We start from the raw sequence: 25089 nt of genomic DNA, 5'->3' as shown, positions 1-25089 counted from the left end.
ACTGAGCCAACAGCTCTAGTGTCAGCTCAGCTCGGAGCCCCTGCTGTCATCAGTTACTGTATCTGTTTAAGAGTTTTTAGTGACATTGAGGTGATTTTTTTTAAGCTGTGAGTATTTTTTGTGTAAGTTTTATTTCCTAAACAACCTTACAAGATATGATAGACACATTAACATTAAGCTAACTTTGGTTCACATTAGGGACATACTGAAATTGATCCTAAAGCCTTACCAATGAATTGTGTTGCTGCTTTAGGTACTCTTTTATTTAGATGAACATTGATTGACATTGAAAATATTTCTTGATTATTGTTTTGAAATGTCCTAAACTGAACTTTCTTTAAAGAAAATGATTAATGGATAAACCATCAGGAGTGAAAAGTACCTGCGTCAGCATTCAGTGTTGTGCATTCCTCCCCCTGCAGCAGCAGTTAGCCCCATATCACCCTGAGAGCAGAAACACTGCTTCTCTGAGCCACATGAACCATTTGTTCAGGTCACCCTTTAGTCTGCCTCACAATTCTTCTTCGGGCCTATCTATCTGCTGGAAGGGACGGTCTCTCTTCATCTCTCTTCCTTTTTTCTCTCCTTTCTCCCCTTGAGCTCTGCCTGCTATAAGGTCTTTTTGAACCTGTATTGTCCAGGGAAAGGTTCTGCTGAGCGTGCATGCTGTATTCCAGCTTTGCCCTTCTACTACATTCTGCTGTATGTGCTGCCCCATAAAATGGCAGCCCCTCCTCTGTTGTCCTGAGCACTTTGCACAGAGAGCTCTGTAGTAGCTGTACAGGGAGGGTTGTTACTCATTCACTTTCGGCCAGTCAGCTTCTTCTGCTATTCTTTTGTCTGGTGGAGGAGCTGGCTGGTCCACCAGGACGTCTGCTTGAAATGTTTGTTTAGGCGTACTCTATATTTTCCTTCTGATACAGTGCTTTTTTTTTTTTCCTCAATTATGGCTCTATGTGGTCGTGCTGCAACTCGAAGGAAGCGAGTCTGCACACTCAGTGCAACAAAAAGTTGAATAAACCCTACCTTTCAACAATATTTCAACCAAACGGTCACCTCTAGGTGAATGTGTCTATCACCTGATGAGACCACTGATCAAAATGTTGTAATTATTAACCTTCTTGTGGCAGTGAGTAAGTTTTTTTTTTTTTTTGTCTTTCTGCACTACTTTAATTGTCTCTGCATATAGGTGATGTTCGTATAACCTCACCTCTTTAAGCTGCTGCTTCATCTGACAACGACTTGTTATGCTTTGGAAAAATAGATTCCTCATCAAGACAAAAAAAGTTTCAGTTCTGATTGTATTTCATTTTCACACAGTTTATTTGTTGCTTACCTATCAGCAACATCTGGCAACGTTGAGTAATGAAGGCAATGTGGAAAGCTGTAAACTGCAGTTCCTCCAGTGTCCACTTAAGGCTGACTCCAAAAGCTCCAGAAGCCACTTACACACCCACTCTTGAAAGCCCCAACTTGACAGCAAAAATAATCATGTTTACAGCCTCATATAAAAAAGATTTTGGTCTAAACAACTTATTTCTTTTACCAGACACAGGGGTTGAAATATATATATTTTTTTATAACTCATTAGTTTGAAGATATTAATGTTTTGAGTTTTGCACAATTAGGGACATACCTGACTTGAATGACAGGTGGGACAGGTTGAGCCATCGATAGGCTTCAAAACACAACTCAGTAACAAATGGGTGACGTCACACAGACTGCATCCATGTTCTGTACTGTATATGTTGCTGACATGAGTCAGTGTGGCGTATCAAACATTCTCCAGGACTTACCCTGCTTTTAGGTCAGCTTTGAAATATTTGAGCGAACTGAAAAAGCTGAGACTGGGCCTTCAAATACTAATATCTTCCTCAGCAGTAAATTCAGAACTCAGGAGGAGGTGCATGACTGTCCAGTCCAACTGTTCAGACATGAAGACCTTACAGCCTCTGCAGCTTTAGTCTCATTTTTAGCTCCACTCTTGGCAGCTCAATGAGTAAGGGGGTGTTAGTCTGGCTGATGGGAACAGAGCCGACTATTTAACTCAAAATGTGCTTTGATTGTGGATACTCGATTTCAAAAGAAATCCTGCTAGTAGCGTAGTAAAAGTCTGAGCCTTATTTTTTCAAATGCTTGGGTTCTTGTCATGACCCGGCTCATGAGACAAGACATAAAGAAAGGGAAAAACATGGTTCAACTAATGGTACATGTGTACCAATACCTAAAACTGTACAAATAGCATGTGGTGTGTTTGTCAGTGGATCAGTGTGTCGGTTGTTGGGTGAGAGGGAGATGTGTGTAGCCGGTTGTGTTGTGTGAAAGTAAACTGCAAACTAAACAAACAGCTAATCAGAGATATGGCCATGAGGAGTAGTGAGCTGAGGATGAGAGACAGAGAGAGTGCTGTCAGATCTTAAATACACCAGGGAGACTGGCCAGTTACTTTCATGTGTAGAAAACCCCTGCTTACCAACAACCTGCAGGGCGACACATATTCATTTGTTTCATGTAAAGAATGACATGCTGGACAGCTCGCTGCCTCGCCTGCTGCTTATACCGCGAGCCATCTTGTGAAACACATATTATATGAACACCTCAGCAGAAGAAACCCGAAGACTGAAAGGGGTCCATGTGTGTATTGATATTTCATAAATGGAATGATGATTTAAAGCTTTTATAGGGAAAACTGTTTTGTTTTGTTATAAAAAATGTTTACCTTCTCATCATTAGGCCCTCAAAGGTGTAAAAATTGGACCCAAGCTTTAGAACATAGGAACTCTCTACATTTGGCTGAGTTGTTAATGGACACTTATGTGTTCTAATGCAATGCTGGCATATGAAGGACCTTCTAGAGGCTTGTCCAGGTTAAAAAATAGCAGAACAGGCAGGGGATAAAAATGCAGGTGATGAAAGCAGAACACAAGGATTCCCAGTTGTAACTCTGCTGGTGTCAGAGCAGCCTTTGAACACAGATTTCTTGCGTAGTAGAAGTCAGTCAGCTTCTTTTTACTAACAAGGCACCGGTCCGCTTGTGTGATTTTGTGAGTAAATACTTTAAAGATGCATGAGGTCTCCTGGATTTGGAGAAAAGCGGCTCAGCTCACAGCTGTGGGTGCTGAGAAATGGTTAAAGACTCTGGAGGCGAGTGGCTGACACTCTCAGCCAACATTATAAACCCAGTGATGATGATAATATGTCCCATGAGAACATTTGACTCCCCCCTCACACTTAAAGCCATTTAACTGGAGCTGCCATCACACGCGCCGTGTTAGCATCACACTGAGCTGCTCAATATGTCAGAGCACGCTTCACTTTTTACTGATGCTGTTACTGATTCCCTCCGACACGTTTTCTCTCTGACCTTTAGTTAAGCTGATGTTTGTGTGGGGATATTTTTCATGATCTAAACTCCCATGAAGTGTTATTTGCTCTTTAAGTATATAAATCAGCTTACTGACTTAAAAGCTTCATTTCAGCAGGATTTCTTTGGGGTGCTTCAGGCATTGATTTTTTTCTGCAACATCAATTCACTGAGCTGTAATTAACACTAGTTTTCATTGTCCTTGCATGACATCGCTCCCAGGGTAAATACACATTTAGCAATTCTGTCTAAATCTGTAACTCCCGAATTATGTGAGACTGCTTGTGGAATTTTTGAACGTGTCAAGTTGTGTTATCCCCCTTACAGGGACTCTCTCTCTCTCTCTCTCTCTCTCTCTCTCTCTCTCTCTCTCTCTCTCTCTCTCTCTCTCTCTCTCTCTCTCTCTGTTTGTTTTCTTTCTTTCCTTCTCTTTGACTTTCTTATTTATTTTACCTTTTCTTTCACTCTATGTGCAGCTGTGTTGGTACATTTCATCACTCAGCTCTAATTACCGTCTATTCAGCTCCCTCTGTCCTGTCATTTGGTTTTCTGGCCACGCTACAACCTGCAAAGTCATAAATACCCATCTTTAAACAATCAGCAGTACTGCCATTTTCCACCTCTGTTGCAAAGTTGGACAAAAATTGATTTTTTAACATAAGCAATGGACCAAAGTAAAATGTTTTAATCTAAATGTTTTTGGGTCCCTCAGCTCCATTGTTTTGGTTTTAGTGTTTGAGTAATTAGGCTTACAGCTGCCAGTTGTGTGTTGGTGTCAGTCACTGGCCTTGTTTCCAGCTGCAGCAGTGTGCTGTTTTAACAGAAAACAAATGATGGATCAACTTTGACGGACGGACAACACTGGCAACTATATAGTCAATACAGTGGAGCGTTAAGGCATCTGTCCACTGACAGTGGTTTTTAGGCTAGCAGTGCCTTCTTTACAAAGTCAATACTATTCAGCATTTACAGGCTAAGCATTACATCGGACTTCCACCCAATTGTGTCTGGTCTGTCTCCAATCCGCTGCGGTCGGGCTCCGTGCTCTCTGATCCATCAACACCCACCGGTTGCTTTTTCAGAACACAGCACGGGGCAGGACCGCCGGACAGCTGAAGTCATGGGACTATGGTTTTCTTATGGTAATTATTGCATCAATGATTATCCGACTCCCCTCCTCATCCTTGTTGTTGTTATTGGGCTCTGAAATTGACCTGGCGATAACACAAAATGTTTTATTCTGATACAGATGTTTTAATTTTGTATTGCTACCCAACTTCCTGTCCCGCTCGATCTTCTCTGTTGAGATTTATGCGCCGTGCTTTGGCATCCAGCAAAAGTAGAAGTCTTGCCTATGTGATCCGAAGGGCTCCGGTGTGCTGGATCAGAGATGCAGCCGTAATACAACGGAGCAGATCCAATGGGAGTTAACACATTGACTACAATAGAAACCTATTAGGTCCAGTGCTGTGACAGACCAGAGACGGACCGACATGGATCCTGTGGAATTTGCCCGTTAGCGTCAGCTAAGCAAAAATGTCCTCTGCATCAGCTGTTTGGGTTTTTATGCGCTGCGGTCATATTGCTTAAGGCTGAAAAATGTTTTAACTTTTGGTACACTGGGAAGACTTTCCAATTTTTTCCCTCTAGGATTTAATCAAGTATTTCTGATTCTGACTGTTAATGCCACCTGTCCCTCAACGATCAATCAAAATGTAAAAGGGGCAGGACTTCTCCTTATATCAACAACAATGGTAAAGGAGAAACTGATCAGACAAGAAGACACTACAATTTCCAGGTCTGAGTTGCTGCTAATGCCAGGATATGATTATTTACGTTGTTTTTACTTTTTATTTGTTAAACCTCCTTTAATAGAAGAAAAATGTAAGCATCCAGAACAATTTAAAACTGATTTTAGGATTTGGGAGAGGAAGTGTCGAGTGACAACTTTTAGCTCTGGTGAGAAGCCCTCTGAAATTGAGGTTGTGGTCGCTGCCAGCCCAAAATACGCTATAAGTGGACATATTTCCTTGAGGAGGAAGAATTCTTACAATACCTAAATGAAACATTTCTTTAGAATAAGGAAGAGTATTGAAGCTGCATCATCAGGCGGACATCAGGCTGTTTCTCTGCCGACTGGATGTGTTGATAAAAAAAAATGTTTGCTGACACATCCACTGCACAGATTTATGTAGCAAGATGTCACAGTGGCCAGAAACCAGTAAATTTAGTTTTACAGTCAGGTTTAGCTGTACAATATTTATTTTTCAAGTATTTCTTGGGCTAAAATAAATGTCAGCTTTCTCCGCACCTCTGGTTAAATTCTGACAGTAATGATTTGACTGCTCAGTAAAGGTTTCACGACCTGGCTGAGAACTCTCTGGGGTCTTGTTTGTACCATCCTGTGTGAGGAAGCATTTCCTCCTGGTGTCTGTAAACAGCACATTTTCAGTTTGAAGTGACAACAGCAGCAGATTTGTAGAAAAGTGGGCACAGGATATCAGAATGAGAAAAAGAGACAATATCTGTTATATTGGCAGCTAAATGTACAATTGGGACCCAGTATAGATGTCCACATTTTAGAATAGAAATAAAGACAATTTATTTGTAGAAAGATGTGTAGAAAGAAAAGTAAACAAGTTGTAAATGTATTCACACTTCACTTAAACATTCAACAAAATCCTAGAAACATGAAATATTAAAAATAGTTGAGTTGAGTCACACTACAGTTTATAACATATCATAATAATTATAGAGCCAATCACAGTTAGTGAATACGCTTACTTACATGCGACATAATGAATGTCCAGTACTATTTAATTTTGATCCTACCAGAATATGGCGCAGGTGTCTTCCCAGATAGCAAGTAATGTTAGCAATCTACTTTTTCATACATCAGATTTCTTTTTGGATCTCATGAATGTAAACATACTGCATCCAGACAACATTCAAACCTGTGTCTAACCAAATCTGATGATGGAAGAAGTAACCAATTTAACTTTCCTCACTTTCTTCACATATGTTCTGTCGAAAAAGTTGCACATGTGCAGGGCTTAAATGGCGAGACTTAGGCAACAGAAATGCTGCTCAGCAGCATGCTCACATTTTCAGTTTACATCAGAGCAAATAAACACTGTTTCAACCATTTCTTGAGCTTATCATATTCATGGTCTTTAGAAAAGCAAGAAAAGAGATTTCCCCTTGCTGCTCTTTAATATGAAGAGATGTGCTCTTCCTGTAGCAGCCTTGGCCGGTGGCCTATAAGCCTCAGAATATGAGGCTGTTTGTATCCCTCCAGCACTATTTTGTCTGCTGGCCCCTAACTTACTGTGGGATTAGGGGTTGAAATCAGGTGATTAGGCTTTGCAAGCAAGGTTCAAGGTTAACTTTATTGTCATTCAATCATATTAAAAACATTAATCAGGTCTAGCAGTGTACAGAATAGATAATAAGCTATATATATATATATATATATATATATATATAAGTATGTGCATGCAGTCACAGCATTAAAGTGCAGAGAAAAGACTTAGGCCAGAGAGTTCACAAGTCTCACAGCTTCTGGGAAGAAGCTACACTATAGCCTCGTTGTTCTGGCTTTGAGGCTGCGCATCCCTCTGCCTGATGGGAGGGGGTGAACAGATCCGTGTGCTGGATGGATGGGGTCCTCCATAATATGCGAAGCCAAGCCTCTGCACCTGCTGACATATATGTCTTCCAGCAGAGGGAGGCTGCTGTTTGTATTTTTTTCAGTGTGCTCTCCACCACACACTGGTAAAATGATGTCAGGACAGCAGGGCTGAGGCCAGCCCACAAAAGGCTCCTCAGAAAGTACAGCCGTTGGTAGGCCTTCTTTATGGTGCCTGCTTTGTTGAAGGCCCATGTAAGGTCATGAGATGTGCAGGCCCAGGTATTTGAAGGTGGACACCATCTCCACAGCTACACCTCTGATGTAGAGGGGATGATGAGGGGTGCGGCCTCTCTTCCTAAAATCCACCACCATCTCCTTAGTCTTCCCCACATTGATGCAGAGATTGTTAGATCTGCACCAGTCCTCAAGATCTTTCACCTCCTGCCTGCACACAGACTTGTTGTTGTTGGAGATCAGTCCAACCACAGCCCTGTCATCTGCAAACTTCACTATTTGATTGCTCGGGTACCTGCTCTCCAGGTGTGTCAGAGCAGAGTGGACAACAGCTGATGCTGCGTCAGACACAGACCGGTTCTCCCTATAAGCATTCTGATGGGGGTCCACATTGATGTTGACAGTATTTCTGTGGCCAGCATTTCTGCGAAAGATATTCCGCTGATTCCAAACAGTGGTTACTCACTATGCAGCAGTTTGTGCACCAGCTTTTGTTGATGTAAACACAGAGGCCCCCTCCATGAGATTTCCCCGACAGGTTGCTGCGGTCGGCTCGGAACAGGAGTAGCCCCTCAATCTCGTAAGCTGAATCTGGCATATCGTTGTTGAGCCATGTTTCCGTCAAGAGAAGTGCACAGCAGTTCCGCATTTCTTTGTAGCTGCTCAGTCGGAGTCATGTTAGATCCATCTTGTTGTCAAATGAGCGGACGTTAGGCAGAAAGAGCGTGGGTAGAGAGGGTCTGTTGCTAGCCTTTAGCCTAGCCAGCAAGCCGGCTTGCTTGCCTCTCTTTTGTCTCTGTGCCCCCCGCTTCCTCTTTACCCTGAGCCGGTATGTCTTGCTCCTCCAAGCTGTTGTTCTCAGGAGCCGCAATCTGCCCAACACTGCCTTAAGCTCAGGTTTTATCGCTACATTGGGAACAATGAGTTGAAGAAGTTCAGTCAAACTTTACTTCACCACACATTTTCCCCTGTTAGTGAGTACGCTAATCGCAGCTAGCAGAGAAGCCGCTGCACTGCTGCGCGTCGCCATCTTGTGATTTTAACTAGACCAACCTAGCAAAACAACGTAGTTTGGTTATTGTGTGAAACTTATAATCCATGTTTATCATATAGCTTGGAGGGAACTTGTTTTTTTTCCTCTGCAACATTTGTTAGTTAAGAAACTGTGCTCATCTTTTTGAAACTCAAACCTCAAGTTTTTTCCTAAAGATAGCAAAGAAGTTTTTGTTCATGAGCACAAAATCTGATTGTTACTGTTTCTTTACCTTATCCATGTGGTATTTTGGTCCACATCCAAAAAGTGAAAACATAATCTTCTTAAGAGCATTATTCACAAGGTCTTGCCTGGCGCTCGTTTTTTTATTGCTAACTTGACAGCTTTATTTTGAAAGTCTAACCAGACTTAGTTTCTTGCAAACTTGATCCCAGATTCCTGAGGTGCCTCTCCTCATATTAGTTTGCACATCCTTGTGTCCTCTCTCCTCGATGACTCTGAAATTGTTCCAGCTTTGCCATTATAAACAATCTTCCAATTCCTTAAATGCACTTGGAGGAGACAAGTATCAAGGAGAGAGGAGGCTTCTGAAGGAGCTGAATGTGAGGATGCACAGGTGGATCCTACTCAGATGTCTTTTAACCAAGTCGGGACAGGATTGGTGTGTAGGTTTGTCATTTGCCGAAATGATCATGTTGCTGTCACCTTGATATACAACATAGTGACAGATAGATACACATAACAACTTGCCGATAATTTGATTATAAAATGTTGTGGTGTCATTTAAAGCAGCAGTTTGTTATTTTTTTATTATTTGATTCAACAATTAAATTCACATAAACACAAGCTGCTCTATAGCGTTTTATTGTAGAGATGTGTAGCTCGTCATTGGTACCTGATGCCACTTCAGACTGATGCTTGAAGATTTCCCATTTATCAAATATTCCTCCTCCCTCGGGTCTTCCCATTAATTTCTTGCTGGGACAAGCTAAGACATGAGTGAAGGATGCAAGGACACAAAGTAAATTGAAAAAAAACCTGCACTTGAAAACCTTGTGAACTTAAGTTCTGTATTTAAAGTGTTTGGACTGAGATTGTGTATAAATGACTAATTTTTCCATGTCTTACTTACTGACTTAAGCCCACTGCACCAGCTGTTCTTGGGGCAACATATTTTCTCTGTTCCTTGTAGGTTCCATTTCAACGCTTGTGGCTGATACTCGATTATGTGTCTAAATTAGCTCAACTTTTTCCTTAGAATTTGTAAATCGACGCAATCCTGGTTTGTTCTTTGCCAGAGGTCTACACTTTCTCTCCGCCAAATATTCAGCATTCTCCTGAAGCAGGTGTTCATGACAATTTGCAACATCTTTGTTGCGTGTGGTGTTGTTGATTAAGATATGTTTTGAGCTTCAGATCTTCCTGTGCATGTCAAACACAACCCTCAGCTTATTGATCCTGCTCTGTATGTCAACAAGTATGTGAACACTTCTCTCGTTGTCCACGACGTCCATGTCATCCATTTGCTGCTCCCACATAGTATACTTGATCCCATTTCTCTGTTTTACAGTTGTTTCCTTTATGATCCAGTCTTTTTATTTCATTTCCGCATCAAATAAACAGCAGCTCCATGACAGTGACCCTCTACAGCAGAGGTCTACGTATTTGATGGATGAAAGAAAAGGGTGTTTGCAGTTTAGGTAAATCAAAGTTGTGAATATTTTGCAAAGAAATGCTCAGCAAGCATTAAGAAAACATCCTTAAAGACAGAACAGGGGATCTCTTAAAAGTGGAACACTAACATTAGAATGAAGACATTTTACAACTCCCAAAAAAAGCCTCAACATTTTCACTTTTAAAGGTTACATTAAGAAAATGTATCTTACTGACCTGAATAGAAATGTTGGCTCCGACTCTTTCCTCCAGAATCACACAGGAAAGGCTTCATTAGCCTCAGTGATGAGAGTTAGACTGATGCACCACACAGTCTCCTGCTCTACATCTCCCGCTGTCCTGACCGGCAAACCTTTCCCCCCTCACTCAGACTCCTACTTTACTTTACTACGGTGCTTAGAAATGATCATCTGTAGGTTACAACCCCTCACAGGCCTAAACAGCCTCTGGATAAACACAGAGAGAAAGAGTTTCTCACTTGACTGCTCCCTGAGACAATGATGGAGTTAGACGGCGTGTACGTGGATCACTCTCGCAGACACAGATTCACAATGAGCTGGCAGGGGTTATGGAGATAAGGTGTGCTTTATTTAGCAACACCACAGAGCCCAAAAGTGGTGACGTCACTGGCGACTTCTCGGAGGGAGCAGGTGAGTGCATGCGAAGAGAGCATACAGATTTTTACAGCACCATTTTTTTTTTGTCTCTCTACACTATTGATCTAAAGCTCACAGATACCACAATACATAGAAGTATTAATCAGCTGTGTGTAGTCTGAGAGTTTTAATCTGTAGCTGTCACAATATGAGCTGAAGAAGTTCCTCTTGTAGAATAAATTACCAAGCAAATCGACTGTGATGTTGATAAGGGCTTAATGAGCGTCTGTTAACAATGGGCGTCTTTTGGAGGCACAAAAAGGGACTTAACTTTGTTTTCATTTTTTCATTTTCATGCCTGGCTGCTATCCATTTTTGTTTTGCTTTTTATGTTGGCAGACTAGGAGGCTTACGCTATTGTTGCAGTCAGCCGCTCCGGCTAAGAGTGTCAGCTAAAAGCCTGAAATGCAAAATGTAAATGCAGAGGGAATAATACTCTCTCGACAGGGTTGTTACTCTTTTATGCTGATTTGGACGGAGTTCTAACTCCAAGACATTTCCTTGACATTCATTTGTAATTTTTTTTTCATATCTTGTCAGAGCAGTATATGGGTCTATGCATATGGAAAGCCCCTATCTCTCCTCTATAGTGGATTGTCTGAAAAGCAGTCACTGTGCAGGCATTGCTCTTGCTTTCTGATGATGTTTCAGGTTCTGTATTTATGAAGTCTGATGTGTTTTTCTGTCTGTTTCTGCCTCAGGATCTGAAGAAGGTGCTGTCTTTCCCCCCTTACCCTGGGGAGTTCTTGCACCCGGTTGTGTATGCCTGCACGGCGGTCATGTTGCTCTGCCTCTTCGCCTCCATCATCACGTACATAGTGCACCACAGGTAAGCACAAAGCCCAACCAATTTAATTCTCTTGCATTAAACATTTCAACCGTAAGCCTCTCTAGCCTGTCACACCTTAAGGGGGAACTCTGGTACTTTTAAACCTGAGCCTTTTTGCATCTTAAGGGGTCTAAGTCACTAACATACTGTACTTTTTTGAACTGGTCCTGCAGCTTGCTTCAGCTGGAAGACATGAAAGGGAGCTGTAATGGCTTTAACATAATCTTCAGGGTTCAATATGCCAAAATGTATTGTTGTTTTTCATTATGCAAAGGAATCATACATAAAGGGACCTTAACATTAAAGAGTGAAATTGATTTGTACCTGAAACAAACAGATACAATGCCTTAGTCACAGCCAACAGACAGATTTGACAAAAACAACCCTTTTGTCTTGAAGAATAGGAGTTGCAGGTCTAACCTTTCTGAGGTTCTACTGCAGAAAAATTGGTCATGAAGTGTTGTAAATTCAATATTGTGTCATTAATTGTTTAATCTTTGGGTTGCCCATGGTAAACTTGCTGCAGTCCTCAAACGTCTGTTTAATTAGCATTATGTTTTGCTGCTCATGCACATCTTCATTGCAATGAGAACTCTTCTGGTGACTTAAAAGATTAGTTGTGTTGAAACTCAATGCATTTTATTCCTCCTCTGGAATACTTGTGGCACACATTCTGGATTGTGTATCGCCATCTACTGTGTGGGAATGTGTAGGCCTGCTAATAAGGAAACAAAAGCAACTTTTATCAGTTGTGTTAAATTGTGTAATAATAATGAATAGTGATAAAATATCGTCATTATCATTCATCTATAACTACAACCATAAGACTGATAAACTAACCTTTTGAAACAGTGGTATACAAGCAACTCTCATTATGCTGAGAGGTGAATTAACACATTTTGTCAATGCAGTAAGCAACGTATAACAGCTGTTTCGGACAGAATAAGAATACAAATTAGGATCTGGTGAACTTAAAATACTGTCTCTTAGGGATCTTTTGTTTGTGTTGACAATTATATTCTGATATTTCTGTGGCAAATAAATTTTTATTGGATGTTTGATCAGATCACAGTCCCCCAAAGACTGCCTTCCAGTTATTCAGCCATCTTGCTGGCAGAAGCACTCCACTGGAGATGTCCCAAAAAACACTTTTGTATCTATTTGTCATTTAGACCCCACAATATGTAAGAGATGTTCAAGGTTTGAAAATATTGAAATAAAGCTCAGCCTTCTATTTCTTTTCTCCGTATGGAAGCTGGGGCAGATATGTATGTAATCTCTCCTTCATGGTGAGGTTTGTTTTCAAGGCCTCTGTCACAGATCCTGTGCTGACTGTGCTGTGAGTCAGATGCTTTAGGCCGGCATAAAGCACTGCAGCCTGTGTGACTAAGAGGATGTATAACACACACACAGGTGTGTATGTGTACGTGTGTGCGTCAGGCAGTCTGAGCAGAAATATATGCTTCTAATGGATTTCTAAGGGCTACTCAGGCCACCTTTGTTCCTTTTATTACACACTGAGATGAGGACAGAGGAGGTTTCGTGCAGCTCTTTGACACCGTGGCATCTGTCTCCTCTATTCAGCTTCAAATACTGTGTGGATGCTGTTATTACAGCAAGAGAGAGCCTGACTGGCAGATTATTTCAGCCTGACAATTCATCATCTGTTGTTCCTGTAGATCATCAGTCACTTTATCATGTCGCTGGCATTAATGCGCTATTATTGTAATAGCTCTCCATCCATTTTAATAGAAAGAAAAATGTCTCACATGTCTCATTTACAGAATATATTGTTTTATCCCAAGTATAACACAGTTAACTGATATTTTTTTTGTCAGACAGAAATCTTTGCTTTTATTAATGGATTCCTTCTCTGACTGTGATTAAAGGACAGAATGTATGGAACTGTGTGAACATGCTGCAGATTCCACAGCTTGCATCCATCTGTGTCACCTGGGCAGAGACAGGGTGCGTCCTTCTGCAGTCAGACACTGATGACAGCATCTGAGCCTCCAAACAGCAGCATCACTTACTGTCGTCTCACACTGCAGTATCAGCCACAGACGAAACTGAAAACTGCATTTCAGATGGTAGCATTTCCACCACTGCTGGGGACTGTTGACTCAAGTGCAATATAAACAAACACAGCAGGATGCTCTGCTTTTTTGTGACCTAACATCTAGAAGCTTTTTTTTAACTTTCTACCCAGCATTGTTTGATAGAATAAATACAGAAGGGCCTTTATTATCTTGTTTTGAATACATAATCATAAAGATGAGGTGCAGAACATAGTTAAAGACCCTTAAAACAGCCTTTTTTAAGATAAAATAACATTGTACCTCTGCCTCTCTTATGGGATTAGACACAAATTGTACACCCAATTCCAAAAAGGTTGGGGTGCTGTTTAAAATATGAATAACAAGTTAAAGTATATGAAGTAAAATATTGATAAATCAGATTGTGATGGTCTGCAAATCGTTTCAACTAATTACACTGAAAATATAACTTATAATAACATGTCAGAATTTGAAACTGAGAAACGTTATTGTTCTCATAGAGTCTTTGTGACAGACTGCATGAGATAGTTTAATAATTTTGGAATAATTTTCCTCAGCTTAAAATGGAATAGCATTTGGTGATTCCATCATCTACAGCATAAATCATTAAAAGAGTAAAAAAAAATATTGGATTTTTTATGTTATGTAATTTCAAGCTTATTTTACGGACTTTTTGGTTTGCCTCAACTTTAGCGCCCCCTGTGCACAAACCTCTTATAGATACCTCTTATATCTTAACACATTTTGTACTGTAAGTTGTGTTTTTCTTATGACAAATCTCATCCTGCTGTCTTTTAACTGTTAAATATACCACTAACCAAACACTCTGCTTTAATTCTGTGCTATAGGAACAAACTTTGGCAACATGTGATTTATTATCACTTCATTTGACCCTACCCTTCTATTATTGATTAAGAGGTAACAGTTTTGATTTCAGACCATTTCAAAACCAGTGAAGCTAGCTCCTCACAGGAGCTTTAAATTAGTTTACTTAAATAGTACAAGGAGAATAAATTACTTTATGTAATGCATAATGCATGAGAGCAGAAATGACAAAATGACCTCATGTACCATGTTGTACACTCATTTTCCCCGTAAATACCTGCTGCATCCAATTTAATACTCATATTTTCAATATGGTATTACGATACAATAAACCAGATAATAGAAGGTAGCTATATGTTACCTCCATCCAGGTCATTTTCCTGATAAGCATCAGTGGAAGTTTCATATTTTCCCTGCCATATCTTTTCATAATTGGTAAAAATATATCCGAAAAGCTCAATTTATGTCACTGATCGGCTACAGCTATTCCTATTCCTAGATACTATGGGAAATGCCTTCTACCCCTGGTGGATTATCTGTGCACTGCTTGTATGTGGTTATATTTACCAGGTTTTCAGGAAAAAAATACCTCAGTAATGATTTAAAGGTCTCAAAAACGAGATGATTAACTTAGTTACACAGGGTGAGGGTACCTCAATGACAAGTTCAGAAGAGACCATGGTTTGGTTTAAATGAGTTCTAACTTAAGCAGGTTGTATAGTCTACTACTGTATACAATTAATGTATGTGATGTATGGAATAGCCCCTATATGATACAAGTGCCTGTAGGACTGGTTGTTTCTGGAAAAATGGCTCAAGCATAACTGGAATATTCTTAAACCCTTTTCCAGCAGGCTACTTGTTCACATAGAAATGCACTCATTCATCATAAAGTGTTCTTCAGAACAAAAAGACATTAATTCCAGCCCAGATTAAAGGGAGAACAAGCTCATATTTTAGATATGAAGCCAGAGCTTTTGTGCTGCATGTGTCAGACTCAAGGGAGGGTTACAGGCTTTTTTTTATTTTAACACTGCTCACATTAACAAACTCCAACACCCCCCTCGTTCTCTATAAAGACACTCCCAGCACTAAAACGCATCTCTGTTTAGTAACACTTGAGTTGTGTAGTATCACTCCAGTGGACTGACAGTATCCGAGCTGTGAAGCAATGGGACTGCGTGTTAAACGGGCAGGATGTGAGGCAGGCTGTATGAGGATAGGAACAGTAGATTGTTGGAATTTGTCACTTTCTCACATCAGTTCACAGACACATAAACACAGACAAACACATACACAAAGACACTATATCTGCATGCACTGTGTGAGCCGTTGGTTCTTTTCAATCTCAGATAGGATCTGTAGCCTGACAGAATCAGACAGATCTTGTTACACTCAGTCAGTCTGATGGAGTTGGTGGATTCCGAGGTCTGGACCCAAGCTGAGAATCTGTGTTTGTGGGTGAAATGCTGATGCATGATGTATGAGCATTGAAAGAACACAGTAGTGGGTATCATGTCCTTGAGCTCCAAATCCTCTGAACACAAATGGTGCAATTTTTGTCAGAAAAATCCTCATGTTTGAACTTAAACACATTGATGTTATGCACATACTGATAGAGTGAGGAGAGGTTTCCAGCAGTCATTGATGAAAGTCAACACATTTACTCAACATCTTTTCAAAATAACTTCTTTTTGTAGTTTGTTTTTTCTTTTTAAGGCAACTTGCTGGGCCACTTTAAACATTAAATAAGCCTTGATTTCTAGTGAAACAAGTGTTTTCTTTCCTCTAAGGCCATTTCTTTTATGGTAAAATATTAATATAATGGTGTACTGGTCGACACTGCATTTCAGATGCTATCAGAGGCATTTCCATGAAGACATGTTTTGAAGTGACTATTTTCCCAGTCATTTAAATTAGTATTTAAATCCTGACTCACTGACTATGCCTAAGGTTAGAAATTGCTCAGACAACAGAGCAAAACTCATTTAAACACAGAATCACAGAGTTTGGTGGCAATGTCAAAAAAATTATTGACATTTCAAACCTACAATCATTGAAATATTGATAAACTGTTTAACTGGCTAGTGCTGGTTAGCAAGGGTGACGACATTCAATCATTCAGCAAACTCAATGCGCACATCTCTATTTTAAATACTGGTATCAGTTTTGAAACAACTCTTACTTTTCCTCCCTTATAATGAAGATAGCTGTATCTGTGACGATAGTGGTTGGAGAAACTGATAGCTAGTAATACAGGACAACTGTTCGAGTTATGTTTGAAGCCCTTAAGTCATAATGTACAGACTCAGATACAGAAACAGTAGGTTTGATAATTTTATATTGGTTTGTTTGATAGGGACAGAGCATGATAACACATCATTACAGCCTCTAACTATTCCAGATATATAAATCATGCTGATTTACATTGTCTCTGTAACAAAAACTGAAAAATCAGGTATTAAAATAAAACAAATGGACAAAACACAAGTAGACAAAAAAATTAAAATACAACATATCAATATGTGGCTCACCATACTGTGATACATGTATTGGTGTCGGAGATATTTGAATTCTGTGTTCTTGTACAGCCCGGTCTTGTAGCAAGGTTTTTTTCTGTTCTTCATAATAATGAACATAAAACCACCTCTATATTCCTCTGTAACATCATTGCTTCCTGGGGTTTATGAGACTCACCGAGGTGTTTGGAACGTGTCCTCCACCTATGAAACTACCCATTGTATAATGTGTCATATTATACTGTCCATAGCTTTATTGTCCTTCACAATAGGTTCTGAGGTGGTTGCAGGGTGAGAGAGCAGATGAGGGTAGGGGACAGTTTTATCCCCCTCCCCACCTTCGTGGAGCTGGGGATGTGGAGGGTTGCCAGGTTAATGTACTTGACCCAATGAAAGCCCAAAGCAGAGCCTATGAAAACCCCCTTCCAGGGAGGCCAGGAGCCGGCCTGATTTATGACCGTTTTGCTGGATGGAGTTCAGCACTCAGGCTGTGGTGGAGGCATCCACAGCAGCAGCAGCTTTTACCCCCCCCCCCCCCCCCCCCCTCATACACACACACACACATATTCACACACACACACAGCAGTGGAGCCCGGCCCTAGACACGCCTCAGAGCTCAATGCTGAGCCACCGCTTCATCTACAGTTGGCTCACGTGCAGCCGGGGCTCCGCTCCTCCATTTTGGGAAGAGGAGAGCTCCAGCTCAGGGTTATATAATTCCAAATGGTGACAGCGACTGTATTAATGAAAAGCAGGAAGCTGACAGAGGAAACGTAATTAAAAGAATCAATGGTCTCTTACTTCAACAAATATGTTTGTATTGTCTGACCTACTTAGCCGAGTGTCAAACAGCTGGATGGAGAGCAGTGATGTGGGTTAAGTGCCCTGCCCATGACTGTATAAACCCCCAAGCACATCCCATACATCACATAGCAGGGATGAGGAGATGAATGCATAGTGTTATATTGTAAAAAACTTCAATTGGCCCAGCCGACTGGAAACAATGTCTTTTTATTTCATCATCAAACCAGAAGAATGGTTCCTATTTTCTAGCACATCCTGCTGCATGTAATGTATGTGTTAGTGTGTGTCAAGAGTGTGTAGGAATGTGGTTCAATGAAACACTCACTTAGTGCTCTCTAAGAATCATTCAGTAGCTCTGTGCCTGAAAGTCCATCATTCTTAAATAGGAATCATACAGTTTGGTGGGAGCATTCCATTTAGTCAATTGAGGATTTCAGTTATTACTAACCTTTTGTGGCTGCGCTATCTTTCTCTGTGCTTGGAGAGGGTTTGACCTTTTCAGTGAATGGGCCCGCTGACTTTTTTTGTGACTTTCTTTTTGTCACTTGAAGATTAAATACTTTATTTCTGTAAATATTGTCCTTTGCTATTTCAATCAGAATGACTTTAAAAGCAATATGACTCTGCTCCTGGAAGTGAAAATCTATGAAGACATGATTTATTTTTGAATAGAAATTGTGACCATGCAGAAAGAAAAGGAAAAGAGTAGGTACACTTTTCTTTGGTAGACAATTGTATTAATAGTCTATTGTACTCTCAAAATAAGGTTGTCAAAGTCTTCATTTATTCAAGTGATCCAGATTTTTAATTTTAGACTATGGCTAAAAGGCTAATTTTTGTGACTTCTTATTAGTCATCTTAGAAACTGCAGTTTGAATAACTTTCGCTTACTGTGGCTACAGACTGAGGGAGTTGATGCTTCAAAAACGTCTGCGCTCTCAGTTGGAAACACTTGAACTTTTTGAACAAAGGTCCATACAGGGGAAAAACTTACTACACTTGTTTTCTCCAAGGTTTTTCCTAGGTCCATATCTGCTGCTAATGCTATGGAATTTTTTCTGTTTATTGTTTCAACTTTCATTTATTCACTTCCATTGAATACAAGCAAATATAAAGCATAAAGAGCATTTTAAAACAGACTTAGTGTCACTACCAAGATAAGCGTAAATTAGGGAAGCATAACCTTGCAACATTAGAAGCTAATGAGAAGCCCTATGAAGTCCAGGCTGTTGGTACTGCCAATCCCTGTTAGTGGACACAGGCCTTAAAAAACAGATTTGGAAACTTCAGTACTTCAAAAACATGTTGACTCAGTTGCGAAACATTCAAGTTAAAATGATGACTTACTTTTTATAAAGGCAATGGTTGAAATATTTTTTGTACTTTTTAGTTTCTGATTAGTTAGCATGTATGTTAACAGTGGCGTACGCTACGTCTGGTTTACACCGCTAAAACTCTACTAACAGCATTCCTGAGGCTCTCTTCTGCTTGCTGATTTATATGACAGTAGGATGGTAAACAAAAGGGCAACAACAACAATGCAGACCCTGTGAAAGTCCAGACTGACCTAAGGACATCGAAACCTTTATCTCAGTGAGATTTGACTTAATAATTAATCACTGTTGGCTTTGGTATGTTCCTGCTAATTCTCTGATTCTTGTCCTTTTTTTTTGGCAGCGCAATCCGCATCAGTCGGAAAGGATGGCATATGCTTCTCAACTTCTGCTTCCACACGGCCCTGACCTTTGCTGTGTTTGCCGGCGGCATCAATCGAATCAAATACCCCATCATCTGTCAAGCCGTAAGTGCATTCCTTTCTCATTCACCTCACTCTCCAAGCTTTTCACAAAATTGATTATGAATGTCTACTCAGGTGTTGGAGATGAGGGCCTTGAGTGCTGTATATGGTTGTATAGTAATCGTGCATTATGTATCTTTCATGCTTCAGCTGCATGTATGGCCTGCTCACTCTGTTAGTTAAGTGTTGGCACTGCAAGCAACAACAATTCAGGCTTTATCCTCATGGATGCACTCACTCTCTTTCTCCCTATTGTCAGTCTCTATCTTTTTTTTTTTGCCAAGGGTTAGGTCTTGTGGACAGTTTAGAATGTGGCACTATATAAAACTATTTTTGTCTTTGAATACCATGCTATTAGGTTTTTCAGTGGAATTTTAACCTTCCAGTTTGAGAAGGACCAAAATATGAATTTGCCATTCCTAGCTTATATGATATATAACAGATTTATCATATTGGTGTTTTTTCCTTTTTTTGTTTTACTGTACAAAGAAAGCAGAAAAGAAAAGAGTGATTTAGATAAGGAGTCATCGTATAGTTTTTCCAGTAAAGTGCACTCCATCTGTCGTTTCCTGTCCTCTTAGCATTGTCTACATACATACTATGTCCAGCATCACAGCTAAGCAGACTCAAGTCTGATCTAAAATGCAATGTGTACCAAAGGTAAAGTTGTTTAATAGAGGTATGTCTTAAAGGAAGAAGCCCTCTGAAATGGATGGGATCGTAAAAGTCAGAAGTTATAGGTCAACTTTTATTCCAGGTAAAATATTCACCATACCTGATGACACATTGGTGATTTTTAATATATTCATGATAGCCAATAAAAGCTCATGTCTCCAGGGCTGTACTTTCGATTACCAAATTCATGTTTAAAACATAACCTTAAACCAAATGGCATTGATATTTGGAACACTCATGCATGTTCTCAGTCTATTATAGGAACAAAAAAGGCTTTCAGGGCTCAGTGGTGTTCCCACACCATCGAAACACAGATGACCGTTTTAATGCTCAGAGGTGCTTTCAAGCTCTCTCCAAAGCAACTCTACCATTGTGGCTGACTTTCCCCTTTCACCAAGCTAGCAGCATGATTCTACAGATGTCAATCTGTCAGTCAGTCACTACATCTAAAATATCCCTGCATCTAATTATACGATAGATTACTTTGACAACATCCTCTACAGCAACTATTAAGTTGACAGCATATGGTGTTGAGCGAATAACTCAACCCAACTGGACTGGTACAATTTAAAATTGTATAATTTTGGTTTGCACTTCATTTTTTTTCTACCTCAAAATACTTCACATTTCCTGCAGCATCAGCTGTGCTTCGATGAGGAGAGACTCTAATGTGAGTGAACAGATATTTGAATGACTAAGCGTGATAGAGGTAAGAACATTGAAGAGTCATCATCAGTGGACCCTTTAGTCACATCATTATATATTTTAAAAGAGGAAAGTTGGGCCCTTTCCAAGTGGAGAGTGGCATAATGTACCCTACTGCACTTGTGTAAAGGCTTCCTGCCAGGGTCCTGTTCACCCTGAAGGGGTTCCTGTGCCAGAACAACCACACAACTACAACTCACTATACATTATCCCACCTATTACATTACAATAAGTCAATAATTTGCACCAAATATTGAGTGGGACATAATTTCATTGATTTAAAAATGTATGTTTTTTTCCGTTGAAAATAGTTAAGCTGACAGTCTGAGCTTCGTATATAATAACGGTTATTTCTCTTTTCCTTTGTGAGCTAGCTTAGCACATTTAACTGAACATTTCCAATGACGGAGAAGTAAAACAAGGTAAACAGGACCACACGGATCGGCACCTGAGTGAGTTTTTCTGCCTCGTCACTGTCACAGTCTGACATTTTCTTTTCTGTCAATCATTCCTTTAACACGCCATGACCCAAACTGTTCTCCATTAAGTGCTTACTTGGTGCACCATCTTCAGTTTTGCAGGTTTATCTGTTGTGGTCAACAGTTTTTGTGTTGTTAACCTCTCCTTCCTTTTCTCAGCATTTTTCTAAACAAAACATCAAATTAACAGGACTTCTTTCGGTGAATTGATGTGATTACAGTCAAGCCGCTTTGCGCTGCATCCATGGCAGCAATGTGCTGTCAAGAACTAACAGACCTTTACTCTGGAGAATAGACCAATCAGAATCAAGTGTTTAACACAGATGTGTATTGTTTGAAAGACATTTGTGTAAGTGAAGTGTTGTTTTAGATGATCTTTTTCTTCTGGTTTTACTTTCACTTTCCTCAAACTTTAGCTAAGATTGATCAAACCGTCCAGGGTTTCTCTGGTTATGGTTATAGTGGCCTGGAATGCATGATTGTGGGGCAGCTTTTTACAAAGTTAAAATATTTTCAGGCTTTTTTTTTTCTGTTTAATGCATCAGATATCAAATGCAAGCAATTGAGACAAATGCTGGAATGAGGCATCTTGGTGCGAAATGGACGGGTAAAAGTTTTCAACATGGATAAATAGTCACAAGAAGACAAATTGAGTATTGTATTTGTTATTGCAAGGTCATGAAAACAATGTGGTGATCGGTTGTATTTATTTGAAGTCTCTAAATCCTAAAATCACAACTTCTTTGAGTCACTGATTGATACATTTATTTGAGTGAAGCTTGCAAAGAGTTATGCTTGCATGTTTTTTTTATCTTTTAGGCACACAGTGAGAGAGGCTTAACCTTTCGTCTGCAAAATATAAATAGACAAAGATAAAAACATGGCTGTCCAAAATCTCTGTGGATTGTCTGATAAATTAATGACACACAAAAGCGTCTGCTGCTGTGTATGATGATGGATGAAGGGAAGTCAGAATCCATTTTGGGATGCAGCGGTGTGTCCCTGCAGTTGGTCTTTCTGACCCTCTGCAATCAGTGTGCGGTCACATGGGTGGTGCCTCTGTCTGTCTCTGCAGCCCACAGTTACGAATGACTTAGTGAGACTTGAGGAGGGACATGGAGATTTGGGATGTCAGGACAGATTTGGAAACAGGTCAGAGAAATGCTCCTTTGCCCGCTGGTGCCTCACTATTTTTAGGTTATGATGCAGCAAAGATGGGAGTAACAAGTAGAAGGACTTAAAGTGCGTGAGTTTGTATGACAAGAGGAAGAAGGTAGCTTAGTAAAATAACCGTGACAAATAAGGTTCTTTACATATAAGCTGTAGTAATAAGGGGGATTTTTATGGGGTATTTTAAACCCTATTACAGTCTGTCAGGCTCCAGTTGTTATTTTTGATATCTGACAACACAGAAAGGATCCCGACAGAGACAGACCTTTTTGTAATAGAGTAGGAGGATTCTTTTGAAACCTGAAATGGTGGTACATTGCTTTCTTTAATCCACCAGACTCCACTGACAGAAGCAGTAATTTTACCTCCCAGGATACAGGAGCTTCTTGTCTATCACTGCCTCCATCATTATTGTGATTTTGTTATTCTGCTTCACACAAGTATGTGTTGTCTTTGATCATGAACCATATAAAACATCAAAGTCACACAATAGCACAAACAGACTGACCAAGTGAGGCAACAGCAGGTCAGCAAATCAAGGGCTCTGCAGGGTGAAACCACTGCTTTTGTTGAAGTCTGGTGGCCTTTAAAGAGAGGAATACAACAGCTGTTCTCACTACAAGTATCTTACTGTGTAACTAAAATGCGTAGTTGTAAAAAAAATCCTTTCTGCAATGTTGTCGGACACTTAAAATAATAATCTGAGCCTGTCAGAATTCCAAACACAAACTTTCAGTGGACGAGTATGATCAGGCAAAGGTTGGGTTGCAGTCATGGCATTTTTTAATAATTTGACATAGAGTGGTCTAGACCTCCTATGTTTGTAAAAGCGTCTTGAGATAACGTTTGTTGTGATTTGGCGCTATACAAATAAAGACTGATTGATTGATTGAATAGGATCTAAGAAAAAAATCTCCTTTAACTGGAGTTTCATATTTTTTTAACTAATTCATTTTGAAGTTAGGAATGAGAGAGGGCACACGTTTAAGAATTTTAAATTTAGGATCAGGTCATGGTTTTGGAAATTTTGCAGTCTTTCATTAATAAAAAGTGAACTATTATCTAGTGTTAAAAAAATATGTTTCAATTGGTTCTACCAGTGTCTTTTGTAATGCAGTACTATTTTGTGAGAGCTTTCTGCTAACTGCATTAAACAACAGAAAAGGGGCACTAACCCAACCTGTTGCTGTTGTAGAGTTTTAGAGATTTACCACAAAAAGAGGACAAACTGTAAATCAGAGATTAATCGGTTTATTAACTTTTTTTTGGGGGGGGGGGGGGGGCTAAATTGCCCCTTTATACAGTTAGATGCACAAAATATCCCTTAAATACACCCCTCCTTAATATGGTGTAAACAGACCCAGCCTATCCTTTGGGTAGTGATCTCACTTGCACAGGAAATGTCTTATCATATCAGTACAGACTACCATCTACTCCTTACTTAAGTTCCTCATTCCTCACCATGCCAAAAACATGTTTTGATGGAACACTAACAGTGACCCAAATTCTCCAAGTCAAACAGCCTTTGAATAATTTAAACTAAGAGTGCAGATACAGACAAACAAGATTGTAACTCAACACAACAAATAATTAAAAAAGGAGAATGCTAATTGCATTTAAACACAAAAGAAGAAGGAAGCTTTAGTGCCAGCTGACAGTAACATGGATGTTGGCGAAACTGTGAGATTCAGAAGAGATGCAGAGACTGTGCATGCACAGTTCACACGACTGTAGAAAGTAAACACTGCGCTGCTGCTGCATCACAGAAACACCAGCATGTAGCCCGAGGCAGACGCTCAGTTATGCAAGTTATATATATTCCCTCGACCAGCAGCATCTTGCCATGGTGCTGGTTAATGCTGCGTCACACAACAGGACGGCTGTCCAGCGGAGTGTTTACTTTTAGTTTCCACATGTGCAGCACACACAGTGAGGTGTTCTATGAGTCACTGCTGTCTGTACTTCTCTTGAAACTGCTGCCATCAGAAGGCTGGACAGGCTAGACCTAAAGACCCAAGTAATGACACTTATGGTTGTATGGTTGAATGATTGAATTCCTATGTGCATGAAAAAAAATTCATATTGTCTCACGCATATAAGAAAAACATGATCATGACTTTTAGCCCTAGTATGTGTGATTGTGTGGTGACAGGGTTTTGAACCACCGTTGATAGTTCCCAGTGACTATCCAGTGGTGATTTGGCATGAAATGCTCGGCCCTAGTGAAAATCTGTGTTGAGATAAGAGTCTATGTCAGAAAGAAAGAGATTGAGAATGAAAAGTTTACTTTGTAACATGGTTGTAAAGCCATGTGGTCCTGCTGGACTCCCTTCCACTTGATTGATAGCTGGACCTGTTCCGTTTGTGAGCACGAAACATCAGCTGGAGGAGAGTATCCTGTACTGTCAGCTCAGCTCAGTGTGGACTTTGTATGTAGCCAAAAAGAGATTGATGTACGCCTCTGTTCCACTGTTCACTCTGAGTACAGCCTGCCTTCACTCACTCCCTTGTTTCCATCATTGGACCCAGTTGGCTCCCTTTATAGCAAGCTGCAGCACGTGTGGGACTCTGTTGCCTCCTCTGCTGTCACAAGCACTTTGAGAGGCTCCTTGTTCCAGAAAGACTCCACCTCTATAATGCTAAAACGCTGAGTGTCGTACTTCATACCAGCCATA

The 25089-nt window shown here is 40.2% G+C and overlaps 1 protein-coding gene across 1 annotated transcript in view; it reads left to right on the top strand.

Moving 5' to 3' along the window:
• Window positions 1-25089, top strand: part of LOC117811550 (adhesion G protein-coupled receptor A3) — a 251293-nt gene that overhangs the window by 197931 nt on the left and 28273 nt on the right. Inside the window, exons 15-16 of the mRNA XM_034681900.1 lie at window positions 11255-11382; window positions 19265-19388. Of these exons, the coding sequence (XP_034537791.1) occupies window positions 11255-11382; window positions 19265-19388 (252 nt within the window). The remainder of the gene's footprint in view (window positions 1-11254; window positions 11383-19264; window positions 19389-25089) is intronic.

This window comes from Notolabrus celidotus, chromosome 4 (assembly GCF_009762535.1).
Source record: "Notolabrus celidotus isolate fNotCel1 chromosome 4, fNotCel1.pri, whole genome shotgun sequence".
NCBI classification, from domain to species: domain Eukaryota; kingdom Metazoa; phylum Chordata; class Actinopteri; order Labriformes; family Labridae; genus Notolabrus; species Notolabrus celidotus.
Note: the sequence above shows the minus strand (reverse complement) of the source record. Positions and strands in the feature narration are given on the sequence as shown.